Source organism: Puma concolor, chromosome A2 (genome assembly GCF_028749965.1).
Source record: "Puma concolor isolate L17-30 chromosome A2, mPumCon1.1.hap2, whole genome shotgun sequence".
Lineage (NCBI taxonomy): Eukaryota > Metazoa > Chordata > Mammalia > Carnivora > Felidae > Puma > Puma concolor.
In genome coordinates, this window is record NC_141668.1 from 15,698,632 (window position 1) to 15,716,121 (window position 17,490).

Below are 17,490 nucleotides of genomic sequence, written 5' to 3' on the forward strand. Positions count from 1 at the left end.
TAGGGGAAAAGCCTACAGCTTCTTTTCATGACTCAAGCAAAACACTGATTCCACTTCTGACAAAGACTGAATTCATAAAAGAATAAACATTAAAAACCAATGCAGAGGAGTGCCTGGCTGGCTCAGTCGGTAGAGCGTGTGACTCTTGATCTTGGAGTCGTGAGTTCAAGTCCCACGTTGGGGGTAGAGTGTACTTAATAACTAAATACATATATCTTAAATATGTTTTTTTTTTTTTCAACGTTTATTTATTTTTGGGACAGAGAGAGACAGAGCATGAACGGGGGAGGGGCAGAGAGAGAGGGAGACACAGAATCGGAAGCAGGCTCCAGGCTCATGAGCCATCAGCCCAGAGCCCGACGCGGGGCTCGAACTCACGGACCTTGAGATCGTGACCTGGCTGAAGTCGGACGCTTAACCGACTGCGCCACCCAGGCGCCCCTAAATATGTTTAAATATGCTGGTGGAGACTGGAATCGGAATAACCTGTGTGCACAGCGATTCAGCACCGTCTGTGAGAATACTTGTGTATGCTCTCTTTAACCAAGTGTTTCCACTTGAATGAATTTATCCAAGAGCTGTAACATTTTGTATGTGTGTGCTCCTCCCCATCCCTCACCTTGATTCATTAGCTAAAGGTTAATCATTTTTCAGCCAACCAACCCCTTCACTTACTTATTAGTTGTACCATTTTTCTGGTTTTAAATGAATTAATTTCAGAGTTTACTAGTTTTTCTTGCAGAGTCCTTATGTTATTTCAATGTTCTTCTTATTACTTCATTTAGTTTTTTTAATTATTATTATTTTTTTTTTTACGTAGGCTCCACACCCAATGGGGGGCTTGAACTCATGACTGGGAGATGAAGAGTCGCATTTCTACTGAGGGAGCCAGCCAGGCACCCCCCGCTTTTTATTACTTCTTGGTAAGTTGCTTAGGTCACTTGTTTTTATTTTTTTCTGTATATTAATATAAAAATCAAAGGCCTTCACCTGTCCTCTGAACTTTATCTCCAATCCAGTTCGAATACAACTTGGCTTTTCTCTTTTACCCTAAAATTGAGAGGGTTTTTGTCTAAGTTTTTATTTGCAATTTGTTTGTTTTGTTGGTGGTGGGGGTGGTGGTTTATTTTTATTTATTTTTGATTTTTTAATGTTTATTTTTAAGAGAGAGAGAGAGAGAGAGAGCAAGGGAGGGTCAGAGAGAGAGGGAGACACAGAATCTGAAGCAGGCTCCAGGCCCTGAGCTGTCAGCGAAGAGCCCGATGTGGGGCTTGAACTCACAAACCGCAAGATCATGACCTGAGCCCAAACTGGACACTCAACCAACTGAGCCACCCAGGTGCCTCTGGTTGGTTGGTTAAGTGGCTTTTTATTTTCTTTTTTTGATGTTTAGGTGGCAGAGCTCTCAGTTTTGTAGGTAACTTCTACTTATGACATTGTGATTTGAAAACCTCCGCATTGCTTTTAGTTATTTATTTAAAGGTTTAATTTTGAGAGAGAGAGAGAGAGAGAGGGAGGGAGAGAACAAGTGGGGGAAGGGCAGAGGGAGAGGGAGACAGAGGATCCAGAGCGGGCTCTGTGCTGAGAGCAGAGAGCCTGCCACGGGGCTCGAACTCACGAACTGTGAGATCATGTCTTGAGATGAAGTCGGGCACTTAGCAGACTGAGCCACCCAGGCGCCCCGCATTGGTTTTATTTTTGAGACTCTTGGTTACTAACTTACCTCTGTGACTTTGGCACAAGCAATTTCAGCATTCCGTGCCTTGGTCTGCAAAGGGGGAATAATAATACACATACTTTTTAAAGTTGTGGGGATTAAATTGAGTTAGTATGTGTGAAGTGCTTAGATGTGTAGCTGGGGCATAGTAAGCACTTATATAAATGTTTGATGTTGTTTGCTTTGTGGCCTAATTTACTGACAGCTTTATTGAATGTTCTATGGGTTCTGGAAAAGGAAGTCAGTCTGTTTTCAAGGCATAAGCTACATTAACAATATATTCCTTATTAGTTGTCATACGTAAGTTACCTCTATGCTTTTACTTACATTTTTTTCATTTCAACCACTGTGAACTGGAATCTTTTATTACTACTGTCCTTAGAACTCTTATCATTTTTGTTTTTTGATGCTATTTCTTCCATTTCAGATTCATAACTGTTATATCTTCACTGAGAAATGGGCCTTTTGTCATTCAAATTGTGTTTCTTTGACTTGCTTAATGATCTTGACCTGGATTCAACCCTGTTTGGTTGTGACACCTGCTCCCTTTTATTTGCATTTGCCCAATTATACTATTACCCATATTTTTATTACCACTACTTATGTGTAAACAGCAGAGTTAGGTTTTGCTTTGTGATCTAATCTGCCAATCTTCTTCTTGTAATAGGTGAGTGGAGTCCATTAGTATTTTTGACATGAGAGGTATGTTTGTGCATAGATCTGACACATTATTTTATGTCATGCTTTCTTCTTTAAACCTCTTTAAAAATCCCCCTTTGGGGCGCCTGGGTGGCGCAGTCGGTTAAGCGTCCGACTTCAACTAGGTCACGATCTCACGGTCCGTGAGTTCGAGCCCCGCGTCAGGCTCTGGGCTGATGGCTCAGAGCCTGGAGCCTGTTTCCGATTCTGTGTCTCCCTCTCTCTCTGCCCCTCGCCCGTTCATGCTCTGTCTCTCTCTGTCCCAAAAATAAATAAACGTTGAAAAAAAAAAATCCCCCTTGAACTGATCTCTTTGCTTTGTGTTTGTTACCGCATTGGTAATTTGGAAGGTTTATGTTTTTGTTCTAATAGGATAATGTTATAGTGCACTTAATCCTCAATTTCTTTTGGACATTGTCTGTAATTCCATTCTATGACCAATGATGAAATTTAGGACTTTCTTTTTTTGTTTTTAAGATTGAATTTTTAAGTAATCTCCACACCCAACATGGGGCTCTAACTCACAACCCTGAGATCAAGAGTGGCATAAAGAAGAAGAAAAAAGAATCACACACTGTACCGACTGAGCCAGCCAGATACCTCAGTATTTTCTCTTCTTTTAATTTGGTATTGCAAGATATACTTATATATTATTTGATTTATTACCTTTAATGATACCTTAAAGATGATATCTCAGTGAACTACCACTATTTTCTACCTTTCTGTAAGAGTGAAATGCTTGGTTATGGTTTTCATGTACATATTACCAATTTTCTGCTGGTATTTTTGTTTAGCATTTGACTTCCTTCTTCCTTCCTTTTCTCTTGTATTAATTTTCTATAGACCTTTAGTTGTGTTGTCCATTTGTTTGTGTGAGTTGCTCATCTTTGAGGAAGCTGAGGTTCCCTGGACCAGCCGCTTTGGTGAATATGCATATCCGGGGACCCCAGGGCCATGTGCCCACCTGGCAGGTACTAAGCTTATGACTCAGGGGTCTGCATTTACTCTTCTCCACCCCTTTGGCGAGTAGCTGTGGAGCCGTTCACAATGTTGCCTTCTCTGCTACAGGGCAAAGTGCTTCCTGCAAATATGGCTTGTCTCTGCAATTCTTTGGTTTGCCAGCCTCCTCTGTTTATCAGAACTAAATCGAAGACTTTTTTTTTTTTTTTTAAGTTTATTTTGCGAGAGAGAGAGAGCACAACCAGGGAAGGGGCAGAGATAGAGGGAGAGAGAATACCAAGCAGGCTCTGAGCTGTTAACAGAGCCTAGTGCGGGGCTTGATCACGCAATTTGACTTGTGACATCATGACCTGAGCCGAGATCAATAGTCGGATGCTTAACTGCCTGAGCTACCAGGGTGCGCCCCCTTTTTTTCCCTCTCATTTTATTTATTTAACTAATCTCTACACCCAACGTGGGGCTCGAAATCACGACCCCAAGATCAAGAGTTGCATGCTCTTCAGACTCAGCCAGCCAGCCACCCCTCTTTTTTTTCATTTATTGTAGTGCAATGAAATATGAAGACAGGTTTTTCTCACGCACAACCCCATACACAGACACGTTCCAAACCCTCTGCTCCTAATACTGTTGGAACAGATTTTGGTTGAATCAATGTTCAGTGCTTACAGTTTTATGAGCTATAAACGCTTTTTACAGCTGAACCATGAAATGCATTATGATTAGTTTTCCTTCCTTGCACATTTTAATAATCCTCTCATTTGCTTGGTTTTCTTGAGAGCTTCTCTAATACTCTCTTCTCATAGGTTAATAAATGAGGTATCCTATTTAATCTTGAATGCGTCTCTCTTGGAGCCTCTGACCCGCTCCAGTCTGTACTGGTTGATCTCTGGGACTGTGCACAGCTGTCTTGAAGTATGTCCCCCATCATTATCCTGGGCCTTCCCCTCACCCGCTCTTAACTTGGAGCCCCCACTTCTCAGATGGTATGTCATCTTTTTCCTTAGTTTGTTCCCATATTCTTGGTCTAGCACATAATTCAAGAGAAAATTTTATGTTATATACACGTCTGAAAAGATATCTGTTCTATTACATATTTGAATAACAATTTCTAGGCGGAAATAACTTTCCCTCAGAATTCTTAAGGCATTGCAGCATTGTTTTATAGCTTCCAGAGTTGCTGTTGAGAAGTCCAATGCCATTTATCGATCGTATTTTTGATGGATTGTTTGCAACTTGTGTCCACCTTCCCCCACACGAGATGCTTTCGTTCTTTTTGTTGTCATCGATGTCGCTATAATTTTCCTTTTTCGTTTCTCTGCCACCCTGGACAAATGCCCGGGTCAAATCCCAGCCTCTGAATAGTGGTCGTGACCAAAGAGAGTGAGCATAAACTTAAACCTGGGATTCTCTATGAAAAATAGTTTGTATTGTACAAAAAAAAAACCCATCAATCTATCTCTCTGGTGCTTGTTACGTGACTGTATATATTTGCCAAAACTCATAGAACTGTATGAGTTCATATATTTGTATTTCATGATTTCCTCAGTCCTTTCCCAAAAGGGACCTATGGCCTTTTTCTCAGATGACAGGACACTAAGGAGTACCCAGCTCTTCTGAGGACTGTGAGACACAGGGTCCTAGAATGTATCACGACCCCGCTGCTGGAGTGCAGGCCCCAGCCAATGAATATAGTCCTGGCCAAAGTCTATCTTACTTTGGGTCCACTGGTCCACAGACCCACCTAGTGGTCATTTTCCCTTCTTTAGTAGATAATTAGGATCCACACACTTGGTAACTACAGAAACTCCAATAATGGGTCCTCAGCCTTTAAGGCACAGTGGAGTGTGAATTATTTTGTGTCAGATCAGGTGGCAAAACATTATGCTTTTTATGTAATGACATGATAGCACTGGCGAGAGAATCCTAGTCACATTAGCAGATTACCCAGTCACTGCGGCAATCGCAACTCACAGGAGAGCAAAGGCCAAAAAAATTAGAAAATTTAAAACGGTATTTCACCACAGCAGAATTTCCTCGGCTTCAACCAAGTACGTGTCAGGACATCTGGGTGGCTGAGTCAGTTAAAAGGCGGACTCGATTTCGGTTCAGGTCATGATCTCAGGGTCAGTGAGACGGGGCCCCACGTCGGGCTCTGTGCTGACAGCATGGAGCCTGCTTGGGATTCTGTCTCTCCCTCCCTCTCTCTCTGCCCCTCCCCTGCTCGCACTCTGTCTCTCTCTCTCTCAAAAATAAACATTAATTTAAAAAAACTTTCAAAAAATATAAAGTGCCAGATAATACATATTTTAGGCTTTGCAGACCAAGAGGCCAAATTGAGAATATTATGTAGCTACTTATGTGATAAGAAGGAAAACAAATTTCCTGAAATTTCTTGATAAAATTAAAAATATAATAATGGTAACTGACTCCAATTTTTTTTTTTTTTTTTTTTTTTTTGGTGATAGAGGTCTACTAGTGAGAAGAATGGATTCTTGGAAAGTGGGAGAACCAGACACTATGGATCTCCTGGCATGACACAGTAGGAAGTACACAATAGCACCTGCCACCTAAGCAGCGTAAAATAATCCAGCTCGAATCTAGTCAGTTGTTAGATCTATCCGTTTAAAGGCACTTTGAGTGATATGGGAACAAGTTCAATAATCCTAGGAGGAGGAAATCAACCAAATTCAGAATGTAGGATGTTCCAGCACACAAATAACCCAATGTTCTCCTGAATCGATGGCTTGGGGAAAATTGGGGAGGGGATGTCTTTTAAACAAATACATGTAAGGGTTTTTTGTTTTGTTTTGTTTTGTTTTTTAAATTTTTTTTTTTAACATTTATTTTTGAGACAGAGAGAGACAGAGCATGAACGGGGGAGGGTCAGAAAGAGGGAGACACAGAATCTGAAACAGACTCCAGGCTCTGAGCTGTGAGCACAGAGCCCGACACGGGGCTCGAACCCACAGACCGCGAGATCACGACCTGAGCCAAAGTCGGCCACTTAACCGACTGAGCCACCCCGGCGCCCCTACATGTAAGGGTTTTAACAGCTGCCTGCGATGCTGGATTTAGTTTTGATCCTAATTCTAGAAAACTACTGTGGGGACAATGGGGAATTTGAATGAGGACTGGGTATTAGATGATACAAAGGTATTATTAATTTTGTAGGAATTATTAATTTTGTTAGGTATAAACTGAAGGTCTCTTCATTTTTTTCTTCTTTAGTTTAAAATTTGTATTATTCTACTGGCCTTTTTCTTAAAAAAATTATTTTTAACGTTTATTTATTCTTGAGGGAGAGAGAGACAGACAGTGAGTGGGGGAGGGGCAGAGAGCAAGGGAGACACAGAATCCGAGCTGTCAGCTCAGAGCCGGACGGGGGACTTGAACTCACTGAACTCACGAGCCATGAGATCATGATCTGAGCTGAAGTCGGACGCTTAACTGACTGAGCCACCCAGGCACCTTATGGCCGTTTTCTGATAATACAAGTAACATGCGCTCCTTGTAGAAAAGAATAGAAAATATAGAAAGACAGTAAGAACATGAAGTACAGTTATCTAATTCCATCATTTGAAAATAATCATTGTTTACATTTAGGAGTATTTCCTTCTAGTTAACGAATGTTTTGTTTTACCTCAGGTACTCAGGATCGGGTTGGTCATATTTTTAGTTCAAGACATACGCTCATTGTTGTTCCTCTTTTATTGAACTATTTATAATTTGTCTTTAATAGTATATTTATAATTTGTTTTTATAAGTCATAAACTCCTGTGGCTCGCCATCTAACACGAAGACTAGAGCCAGGACAAAAATACACTGTGTGTGTGGTATCTTCTCTCCGCAGCCCCTGTCTCCCCAACCCTGGTAACCACCATCCTGCCCTCCTTGTTCATCTTTCTCCTGCCTCCCTTTTAATTGTGTATTGATATTTGAGTTGTCTTTCCTTTGTAACAAGCCACTTCAGTTTACCTGTTCTCCGGTCGGAGGATATTATTGGGCTGTTTCCAGGTTTTTCCTGGGGACAGTGTGTGAGGATCATTCTTGAGCATATCTCCTGTTACACATGTATGGGAGTATCTCCTGGACAGGTACCTAGGAGTTTCATAGTGTGAAACTACAAGTTTACAAATAAGGCCGTAGTGGTTTTTTTTTTTTAATTTTTTTTTTTTAACGTTTATTTATTTTTGAGACAGAGACAGACAGAGCATGAACGGGGGAGGGGCAGAGAGAGAGGGAGACACAGAATCAGAAACAGGCTCCAGGCTCTGAGCCATCAGCCCAGAGCCCGATGCGGGGCTCGAACCCACGGACCGCGAGATCGTGACCTGAGCTGAAGTCGGATGCTTAACCGACTGCGCCACCCAGGCGCCCCAAGGCTGTACTGTTTTTCATAGAACAAATTATATGAAAATAGACAAACTGAAACAAAGTTGAGACTAACCGTCTGTAAGTATTTCTCACGTCTCCTTTTATGCTTCATCTGACACAATTGTTTACTTATTCTCTACTTCATTTTTATACAAGTTTCAGTTTAAGATTCACTTGCACCATGGAGCCTTTTCTATTTAACCTACTCCACAGTGTTTCCCTGTCGAATCTCCTCCTATCATTTCACTGCTTTTACAGCACCTTGTAATTATTCTTTAGGTCACTGTTACCCACATTTCATCCCAACATACACTTGTAATTTTATTTTATTTTATTATTATTCTTTTAAATTTTAAGTAGGCTCCATGCCCAACATGGTGCTTCAACTCACAACCACGAGATGAAGAGTCACATACTCGACTGATTGAGCCAGTCAAGGCACTCCCACTTGTAATTTTAAAAACTTGAATAACATGTCTCAGCTCCACCATATTAATAACTACTCCTCGGTCAAAAACCGGCAAAGGAGAGTATAATTATGTTTATAGAGGAAATTAAAAATAGAAGGGCAAGTGTAATTATTTAATTGTACATAATAGGAATGACTCGTACATGTGTAGGAAAGCAATAGGATTCCCTTGAAATTTCATTAAGCAGAGAGTTAATGTGTTAAGTTATAGTACAAAAAACCTAATTCAGGACCCCATGAACGATCAGAAATCACCGAGAACCCAGTTTTTTCTTCCCATTAGGGAGTTCATTCACACAGATGAACCGTGCATTTTGTATCTGATTATATTTCACCCTTTGCTTCGGTTGGTAGGAAGTTTGAAGGTGAACTTCTGGCCCATCTTTAGTAACTCTGGTAGGTACTTTTGTGTTCGAACCTTTACTCTGGGCTTCTTTTACTCTTACTTGCCTTCTATTTGTATTTTGTCACATGCATTTTGGTAACTTATCCCAATCTTTTCTGGGACACAGTGGGGTAAGGAAGTGACCAAATAAATACACGAATTCACGAATGAATGTACGAAAACGAGGATGCATAAAATGTATGCACAGTTCATGCAGTAGGGTCACCGAGTTCATGCCCTAGATCCGAGCTCCGTACAGTGTGTTGCCCTGAGAGGCGCGGCCTGAGCGGTGGGCCTGCCGCGGCTGCTGCCTTCCTTCCCTTTCCCCCAACCGCCGACACGGTCCCTAGTTGAACGTGGCATCTAGATTGCATTTATTTTTTTTTATTTTTATTTTTTTTTAATTTTTTTTTTCAACGTTTATTTATTTTTGGGACAGAGAGAGACAGAGCATGGACGGGCGAGGGGCAGAGAGAGAGGGAGACACAGAATCGGAAACAGTCTCCAGGCTCTGAGCCATCAGCCCAGAGCCCAACGCGGGGCTCGAACTCACGGACCGCAAGATCGTGACCTGAGCTGAAGTCGGACGCTTAACCGACTGCGCCACCCAGGCGCCCCTAGATTGCATTTAAAGGGTGTCTGATGCAACAAAAAGCACGAATTTGACCGTGTAGCACACACTCCATACGCACCCAGAGGCTGCTTGTGTTCATCTAGTGTTTCGTTGTCCTGCCCCATGTTCTTCACGTGTCCAGAGTGAAGGTAGGTGACAGGCACGGATTCTCTGACAGCGTCTCTAAACAGGCAGAGTGCCGTTTGAACATTACCATCAAAAACCTACCGACCTCAGAAGTATTTTATAGGATGAAGGAGAGACACGACTATTTATCCGAGTCAAATGGAGAGAGTCCTAGGTATAGGAACTAATAAACCGCGAATTCAGTTTTATCACTAGGAAGCAGGCGTAACTACTGAGAGAGAGCACTGCCCACTCGCTCTCGACTTTCTGAGCGTGCCAGGCCTTAAGGGAGAGCCGTCCCCCGGCTTCCACGTCCTGGGACGTACGCTGCACGTCTGCACACACGGGAAGCCTGAGCACCGTGCTGGCTGCTGGGTTTCAGGACCCATCCCCACTGCTTCTCCCAAGTGAGGCAGGAGGTGTCCACGTGCAAGGGATACAAGCGTTCCCATTGCCTCATTTCCTCTCATACTTTGCTCCTACTGACACCAAAAATCACACGCTATTGTGTTCGGTGCTGCATACTTCTGTTAGCCTGGGTTCCGTAAGGGTCAGGACTCCACACTGTTTATCCTTGCATCCCCAGCCCCGAGTATATGCTCGGCACACAATAAAACAATAATTAGATGGGAACCAGAATTCTATGAGGTCAGTTCTCACAGGTCCTTTGCTCTACCAGCTACGATACGTTTAATTCTCAGTAAACAAGTACTTGAGAGCTTTCTGAGTGTGAAGTGTCGTCCTGTGCACTGGCCGTAACACTTCTGCCATGAGCTGTGATTCAGCAGAGCCAAACCTAAAATGACTGAGCACGAACCACAGCCTTGGTGGACAGGGATTCTTAAAAATATGTACCTTCCTTTCTCGTAAAGAGTTAACTGTGACGCCCCAAACTTTGTTTTTTCCCTCCGCTCTGGGGTCAGGAAAGGAGGGAAGGCACAGGACATACCCAGGACCTGCATTTGCTACACTCAACAGACCACCATAGTAAGACCAAATAACAAACTTTAATTTGAATATATTACAGTAGAATATCATCATTCTTTTGAAGTACAAAAATAGTTAAAAATTTTTTCCATTTGCAAGTAATATTTGCTACCGACTATAAATAGTGCATCGACGCTCTGAACTGTGCACATGACACCACATTCCTAAGCCTGCACCTTCTTCTCTCCTGTATCATCAATCACATGTAGGAAAAGCAGCCATGCAACAGGACTCTGCAATCTTGAGACCCTGCCAAGACATTCCAGAAGGATCCTTAATAACAATTGGATGATATCTCTCTAAAACTAGCCTTTATGCTTTTTTGGCTCAATTCTATAGATTAAAAACTTTTTTAAAAAACTAGTTTAAAATTCCAGGAATTGCTATTTTTGGAGTATCAGCTTTCCCCCCAAAACAGGAAAATGACAGGGACAAGCTGGAGTATTAAATTCAACAAAAGCTCATTTAGAAGTAAATCACCACCAGTGGAAAAGCTTACCGAGTACAGGAGATCTGACGATAATGGAAATTAACCGGAAGACAAATTCCATTGCCAAAAGCCATTGAGGAGTTCCATCTTTTCCCACTATTATGTTTCCTCATATTTCAAGTGAGCTTAAGTAAGAATCATAAGGTAATTCTAAAAATCATATTGGGTTCTGCCCAGATCTGATCCACCTTACATGCTGAGAACCAACTACTGAAAAAGGACGAACGACAACATGAGAACACAGAAGCTTTGGCATATGAAAAATGATAAAATTTTGTTTTCTAAAATGCAGTTATTCGGGCCACTTTAGTTTGACTTGTGCTCCGAACTGATTAGATCTGGGTCTAAGATCAAAGACAGGAACTGAAAGAACCCCTTGCAAGTGTCCGGATGGCAAAGGCTACCTGCAGTCGCTGGTCTTCTCCTGCCGCGTTCCCGGCTCCATTTTCTAGGACTCCCTCAGCCACCGCCGTGCCGGGGGTGTGGGGGACAACGGGCGCAGTGCCTATGGGACTTCTCTAAGCTGTCTGCAGTGCTTCAAGGAGTTAGGACGCTCTTTCAGTTCTCATGCGGGGAGGGGTGGCTCTGCACTTTCTACACCTGTAACGCTGGGTACCTTAAGCTAACAGAAACAAAATACATGGTGTGGAAACAAAGGTAATCTGCTACATCAAAACATGTATGTCTATTTTCTGAAAATCATTTGTGAGTCTAAAAGTGCTCAGTGATAGGTTTACGTTGCAAGAGCTCAGAAACCTGGGGCTGGAATAGGACTTAGGATAGAGTCCAGCTATTAGGAAGTCCCTCAAAGGGCTCTGCACAACCCATGTTTATTATCATCATATTAATAAATATGCATACATATAGCCACTGCATACATATAGCCTTTGCATACATATAGCCTTTGTAGCCCTACATTCAAAACTGAAGTCTATTCACCAAAACATATGAAAAAGATCCTTAACCTGTTTTGTTCCCTAAAATATAATGGAGCAGTGACTAATGAGATTTCCATACTATTTCCTGAATACCTTGAAATGTACCATACAGATTTTTTTCATAGTATGCACCTTTTAAACAGCTGTAATACTCCTGTTTCTTTGATGATAAATAACATGTTATTTATCATCAAAACTACTGAAAGAGTAATCCCCGAAGTCCATTATCTATTAATGACTGGACAGTTTGATAAAGGATCTTACTGCCACTCTTAGAATCATGTTGCTATTTCTAACCTCTGCTCTCCTAAGACTCAGAAATGCATTACAAAATTCTTTATGGAATGCCCCAGTAACATGGGATGATGTACAGATGACTAAAATGAAGAGGACAGAATGACGGTGGCTCTTGGGCATTAAAGGCATTTGTTATTGGAGCGATGGGAAAATGCCATGGAGTGCTAACATTAAAAAAAAATTATGCCATTCTCCTTAAAGCAGTTATTACATAAGAGTTCTCTGAGTATTTTTGGAAGAAAGGCACCAGACAAATCCAAAGTCTTATTGCTAGTCGGATCACACAGGGGCTGGAGCACGGACTATGGTGCTTAGTTCAGCCAGGAGGCTAGGTCTAAGCGAGTCAAGTCACTGATCTTGAGGCTCAAAGAGCAAGGAAGGAAATGTCAAAAAATAGAGCCCTGCATCTTACATTAAACTTGAGGAATTCTCCTCAGTTTCCAATTTTACAGCAAAGCAGTGACCAGTTCCCCAGGACTCTGGAGCTATTTTAGATAGGCACTCTGTTTTCTTTGGCCCATTTCTTCATGATCCGGATGATGTACTCCACTTGGGTGTTCCCTGTGCTTCTCAGTAAATGGAGCACTTCTCGAAGGGTCTCTCTGGGGGAAAGATTTGAAGGGACAAAGAGTTTCAATAAGCATGTAAATTAACAGATCTAATCAACTCATACTTGTTCTTCGCTCCTTCCAGTAGGGCATTTTTGGTAACAGACTATTTCACTGTGTATTCACAAACCAGTTATGGACTTCCAAGCCTTCTATTTTTTGTTAATGTCTATTTATTCATTTTGGGGGGAGAGAGAATGAGAGAGAGAGAGAGAGAGAGAGAGAGAGAGAATGTGTGTGAGCAGGGGAGGGGCAGAGAGAAAGGAGAGAGAGAATCCCAAGCAGGCTCTGCACTGTCAGCACAGAAGCCCAACATGGGGCTCGATCCCACAAACCATGAGACCACGACCTGAGCCAAAATCAAGAGCTAGACGCTTACCTGACTGAGCCACCCAGGCGACCCCAAGCCTTCTATTTTTATGGTAGAATACTAAAATGGAAATTCTATGAAATCCTTCTCACCAACCCAAGTTTTCCTGTTTACTTATACTATCCATACACAGGCTATTAATTTTTCTGGCCTAACATGATGTACGTATTCCTATTTCTATGCCTATTCTGCATGACCAAGTAGAAAGAGGGTTGGGTTCAAAGAATTAGGTTCAAATTCTAGCTCCATACTAACAAGTTGCTTCTCTGAGTCCAAGACCTCTCTCTCTTTTTTTTTTTAAGACTTTATTTTATTTATTTTAATTCAAGTTAGTTAAAATACAGTGTAGTCTTGGCTTCAGGAGTAGAACTCAGTGATTCATCTCTTACACATGACACCAGTGCTCATCCCAAAGATTTTATTTTTAATGTTTGTTTATTTAATTTTGTTAATGTTTTATTCTTGAGAGAGAGACAGAGAGCGCAAGCAGGGGAAGAGCAGAGAGAGAGGGAGACACAGAATCCGAAGCAGGCTCCAGGCTCTGAGCTGTCAGCACAGAGCCCGACGCGGGGCTCGAATTCACAAACTGAGAGATCATGACCTGAGCTGAAGTAAGCCACTTAACCCACTGAGCCACCCAGGCGCCCCAATGTTTATTTATTTTTGAGAGAGACAGCGAGAGAGCATGAACAGGGGAGGGGCAGAGAGAGAGGGAGACAGAGGATCTGAAACAGGTTCTGTGCTGACAGCTGACAGCAATGCAGGGCTCAAACTCATGAGACAGGAGATCGTGACGTGAGCTGAAGTTAGAAGCTTAACTGACTGAGCCACCCAGGTGCCCCCAAGTTCTCTTTTGTTTGAGGTGGTAATCACCTTAAACTGGGTGTCACCACCATATTTGTAAAATTTTATAAAGCCAGAGTAATGGATGATTTCTTCAAGAAAATTAATATATTAGGGTCGCCTTAGTGGCTCAGTCAGTTAAGTGTCCAACTCTTGCTTTTGACTCAGGTCATCATCTCGCAGTTCATGGGATTGAGCCCCATGTCAGGCTCTGCGCTGACAGCACAGAGCCAGCTTGGGATCCTCTCTTTCCCTCTCTCTCTGCCCCTCCCCCTCGTGCTCTCTTCCTCTCTCTCAAAATAAATAAATAAACTTTAACAAAAATTTTTAAAGAAAATTAATATATTAATAAATATGGAAGAGAAGAAAATTCAGGGCCAAGATTTGGCAAATACCCAGTGTTTATGTTTCAAGTAATTTAATTTTAATTAAAATTAAAACTCATGTTTTATGTAATGCATACTAAAACTTCCCTGTTACCTTATCAAATGTATAGGTGACTCTGCCTATGGATCCTCTTCCCTAAGATTTCACTCATATTTTCTATTTCTGTTTTTTATTTCAGGCATCTTCTTTCACCTAATCAAATTCTTTTTTCTTTTTAAGTTCATTTATTTATTTTGAGACAGAAAAGGAGGGAGGGGCAGAGAGAGGAAGAGCCAGAATCTCAATCACATGGGCTTTGAACTCATGAACCGTGATATCATGACCTGAGCTGAGATCAAGAGTCCTATGCTTAATTGACTGAGCCACCCAGGCACCCCATCCTAATAAATTTCTTTAAACCAGTATTTAGGAATGGAATCAGATACAAGGAAGGAAGTAATTTTTGATACATTATTTACTTATAAAATAACCACATCTATTTATACACCAGTAACAAATATATTCCACAAAGTTATTTTTAGAAAATTGAATTTAGTTTTAAGTATTTTAATTTTTGTTATAAATGGAGCTGTATGTTACTTAATTTTATGTAATCTACTCTCAGTTATTTCCTGAAATATAGGGAGACAAAAAAAAAATTATCAACCATACCCACTCCATTCCTAAATCTTTGAAGCCCAAAGTAAGTGCACAAGAAAAAGCTAATAGGCAAAGAAAAGAGTAGAAGAGATAGAAAGAGACTTTTTTAATGAACATGACAATTCATTTGGAGCCAAATATATATCTTACTCTTACATTTGAAAGCTATAGTATACTCAGTGTCCCCAGTAAAAATGATTTGGAACATAAAAAATTTCTGGAGAGAAAACATCAGATAGACATACAAAACATCTTAATCTTCTATTCATCATTATAAAACATCACTATCGTTTTGGGTTTTCAGAAGATGTAATACAAGAAAATAATTCTTTTCCCTTACAAACACCAAAAGAATAGAGGTAGTGTCTCTTTTGGATTACTTACTTGGGTTCTCGTCCAGCTAAAATCATCTGGAAAATGCCCACACAGGCTCCCCTCTTGCCTTCCCAATATTCAGGGTTAGGATCCAGCCTCTCTAAGACATCAAAAGCTTTGGCTGAATAGTAGAACTGGCCCATCTGATTAAAAAAAAGTATTGTGATAATACTTGTAATCTAAAGATTGCACTGAATGAAACGAAATGTAAAGACAGCGTGAAACAGAACTATATAAAAAATGGTTAGTGATGACATTTTCAGCTAGCAAATTAGATAAATTTCAATTCCTTACTAAAACTAAAGAAGGAAAATCACAATTTGAGTACGTGGTTCAATTTATACCAGTTTTCAACAACGTAACATTTTTCCTACATATAGTCAAGTTATGCTGTAATCAACACATCTGTCATTTCTTCTAATTATACTGTACTCTTTTTTTTCAAGCTTACTTATTTATTTTGAGAGACACAGAGATAGCAAAAGTGGGGGAGGGGCAGAGAGAGAGGGAGAGAGAGAGAATCCCAAGCAGGCTCCGCGCTGTCAGGTTTCCTCAACACATTCCGTAGGTGACTACCATCATTCATTTTACGTTAATTTGATCATGTTCAAAGAGAACATGACTTTTCCTGACCTTGTTCCTAAATTCTTAAAATGCCGAGATGGATACTGACTACTACTCTAAACATCAAATCTTCTAAACACTTAATTCATTTTGACAGAACTCTTTCCCAAATATACTACACATTTCCTCTGCCATGTAGAGCATGCCAAATACTATTAAACTGTGCTTAGGTGAGTTTTCTTGACTGGCAGCCAAAAACATATAGCATTGCCATGTTGTTGAAGCCTTCAACTTGCTGGGCAATCCTCCTTGCTCAGTGTGGTTTCGTTACCTCTCCACTCCCATAAAGTGCTATTCTAAACCTTTGCTAATTTCCTTAAGATCTCTACTGCAGTCTTAGCATTTGTCTATCCTTCAGGGAAAACACAACCTTCCTCCCTTCAGCTCACATTATGCTCGTACTCGCATTCATCCTTCCCTCGTTTCTGTACATTTCACAGAAAGAAGTGTTCTTATTCCTTTTCAAGGTTAGTCCTTTTTCCTACGTGCTCTTCAAAAAATTATTTTTGGTGAAATAACACAGATATAGAATGGCGCCTGAAACATTAATGTACAATTTAATGCATAAAACATGAACACAAGAGTAATCCCTGCTCAGGTCAAGAAACGAGACATTGACGCTATTTAGCTCTGTGTCACTGCCAGACCACAGCCCTCTCCTTCCCTCCAGAAGCAACTGCTATGCCAACTTTTATGGTCATCAGTTCTTTGACTTTTTTTATACTTATGTGTATACCTTTAGACAATATAATTAAACTTTTGTCTTTCAAGACTTTATCTTTATGAATACCATAAATATTCTTCTGTGTCTTGCCTATGTTAAGATGCATCTATATGGCTGGATATAGCTCTAGTCGGTTCATCTTTAAAAATTACTTATTTTGAAATAATTCTAGATTTATAGGATGTTTTGGAGATAGTACAAAGAGGTCCCATATACCTTTTTCTTTTCTTTTCTTAAAGATTTTATTTTTAAGTAATCTCTACACCCAACATAGGAATCAAACTCACACTCCCAAGATCAAAGAGACATGCTCTAGCAATTGAGCCAGCCAGGTACTCTAAAACTTCGGTTTTTTTTTTTTTTTTTGGTTCCAGGTACCTTTCACCCAAATTCCCCAGTTACAGCTTACTATAGTGCAGTATCACAGTATCTAAAACCAGGACATTGCTACAATGTGGGTGTATAGTTCTGTCATTTCATCAAATCGGTAGATTCATATCACTATCAAGATACAGAACGATTCCATCATCACAAATCTGTCCTACCCTTTTAGAGACATACACACCCCTCTCCCTGTTGATCATCCTTAACTCCCAGCAATCACTAATTTGTTCTACATCTCTATACTTTTCATTTCATGCATGTTATGTATATGAAATCAAGCAGTATGGGCCTCTTTTGAGATTGGCTTTTTTCACTCAGCATAATGTCGTTCTTATTCCTTATTAATCCAAGTTATTTTGGCACAGTACAGGGAATATAGTCCATGGTTCATAATAGCATTGTATGGTGATAGATAGTAGCTACACTTGTGAGCACAGTATAACGTGTAGAGTTGTTGAATCACTGTGTTGTACACCTGAAA

The 17,490-nt window shown here is 40.7% G+C and overlaps 1 protein-coding gene across 5 annotated transcripts in view; it reads right to left on the minus strand.

The window, feature by feature from the left end:
• Nucleotides 1-12,165: 12,165 nt before the first annotated feature.
• Nucleotides 12,166-17,490, minus strand: part of IFT56 (intraflagellar transport 56) — a 52,830-nt gene continuing 47,505 nt past the window's right edge. For all 5 annotated transcript variants that reach the window (XM_025929599.2, XM_086688962.1, XM_086688979.1 and 2 more), the window contains 2 exons: nucleotides 15,287-15,420; nucleotides 12,166-12,657 (listed from right to left, as the gene is read on the minus strand). In XM_025929599.2, the coding sequence (XP_025785384.2) occupies nucleotides 12,546-12,657; nucleotides 15,287-15,420 (246 nt within the window). In that variant the 3' untranslated portion in view covers nucleotides 12,166-12,545. The remainder of the gene's footprint in view (nucleotides 12,658-15,286; nucleotides 15,421-17,490) is intronic.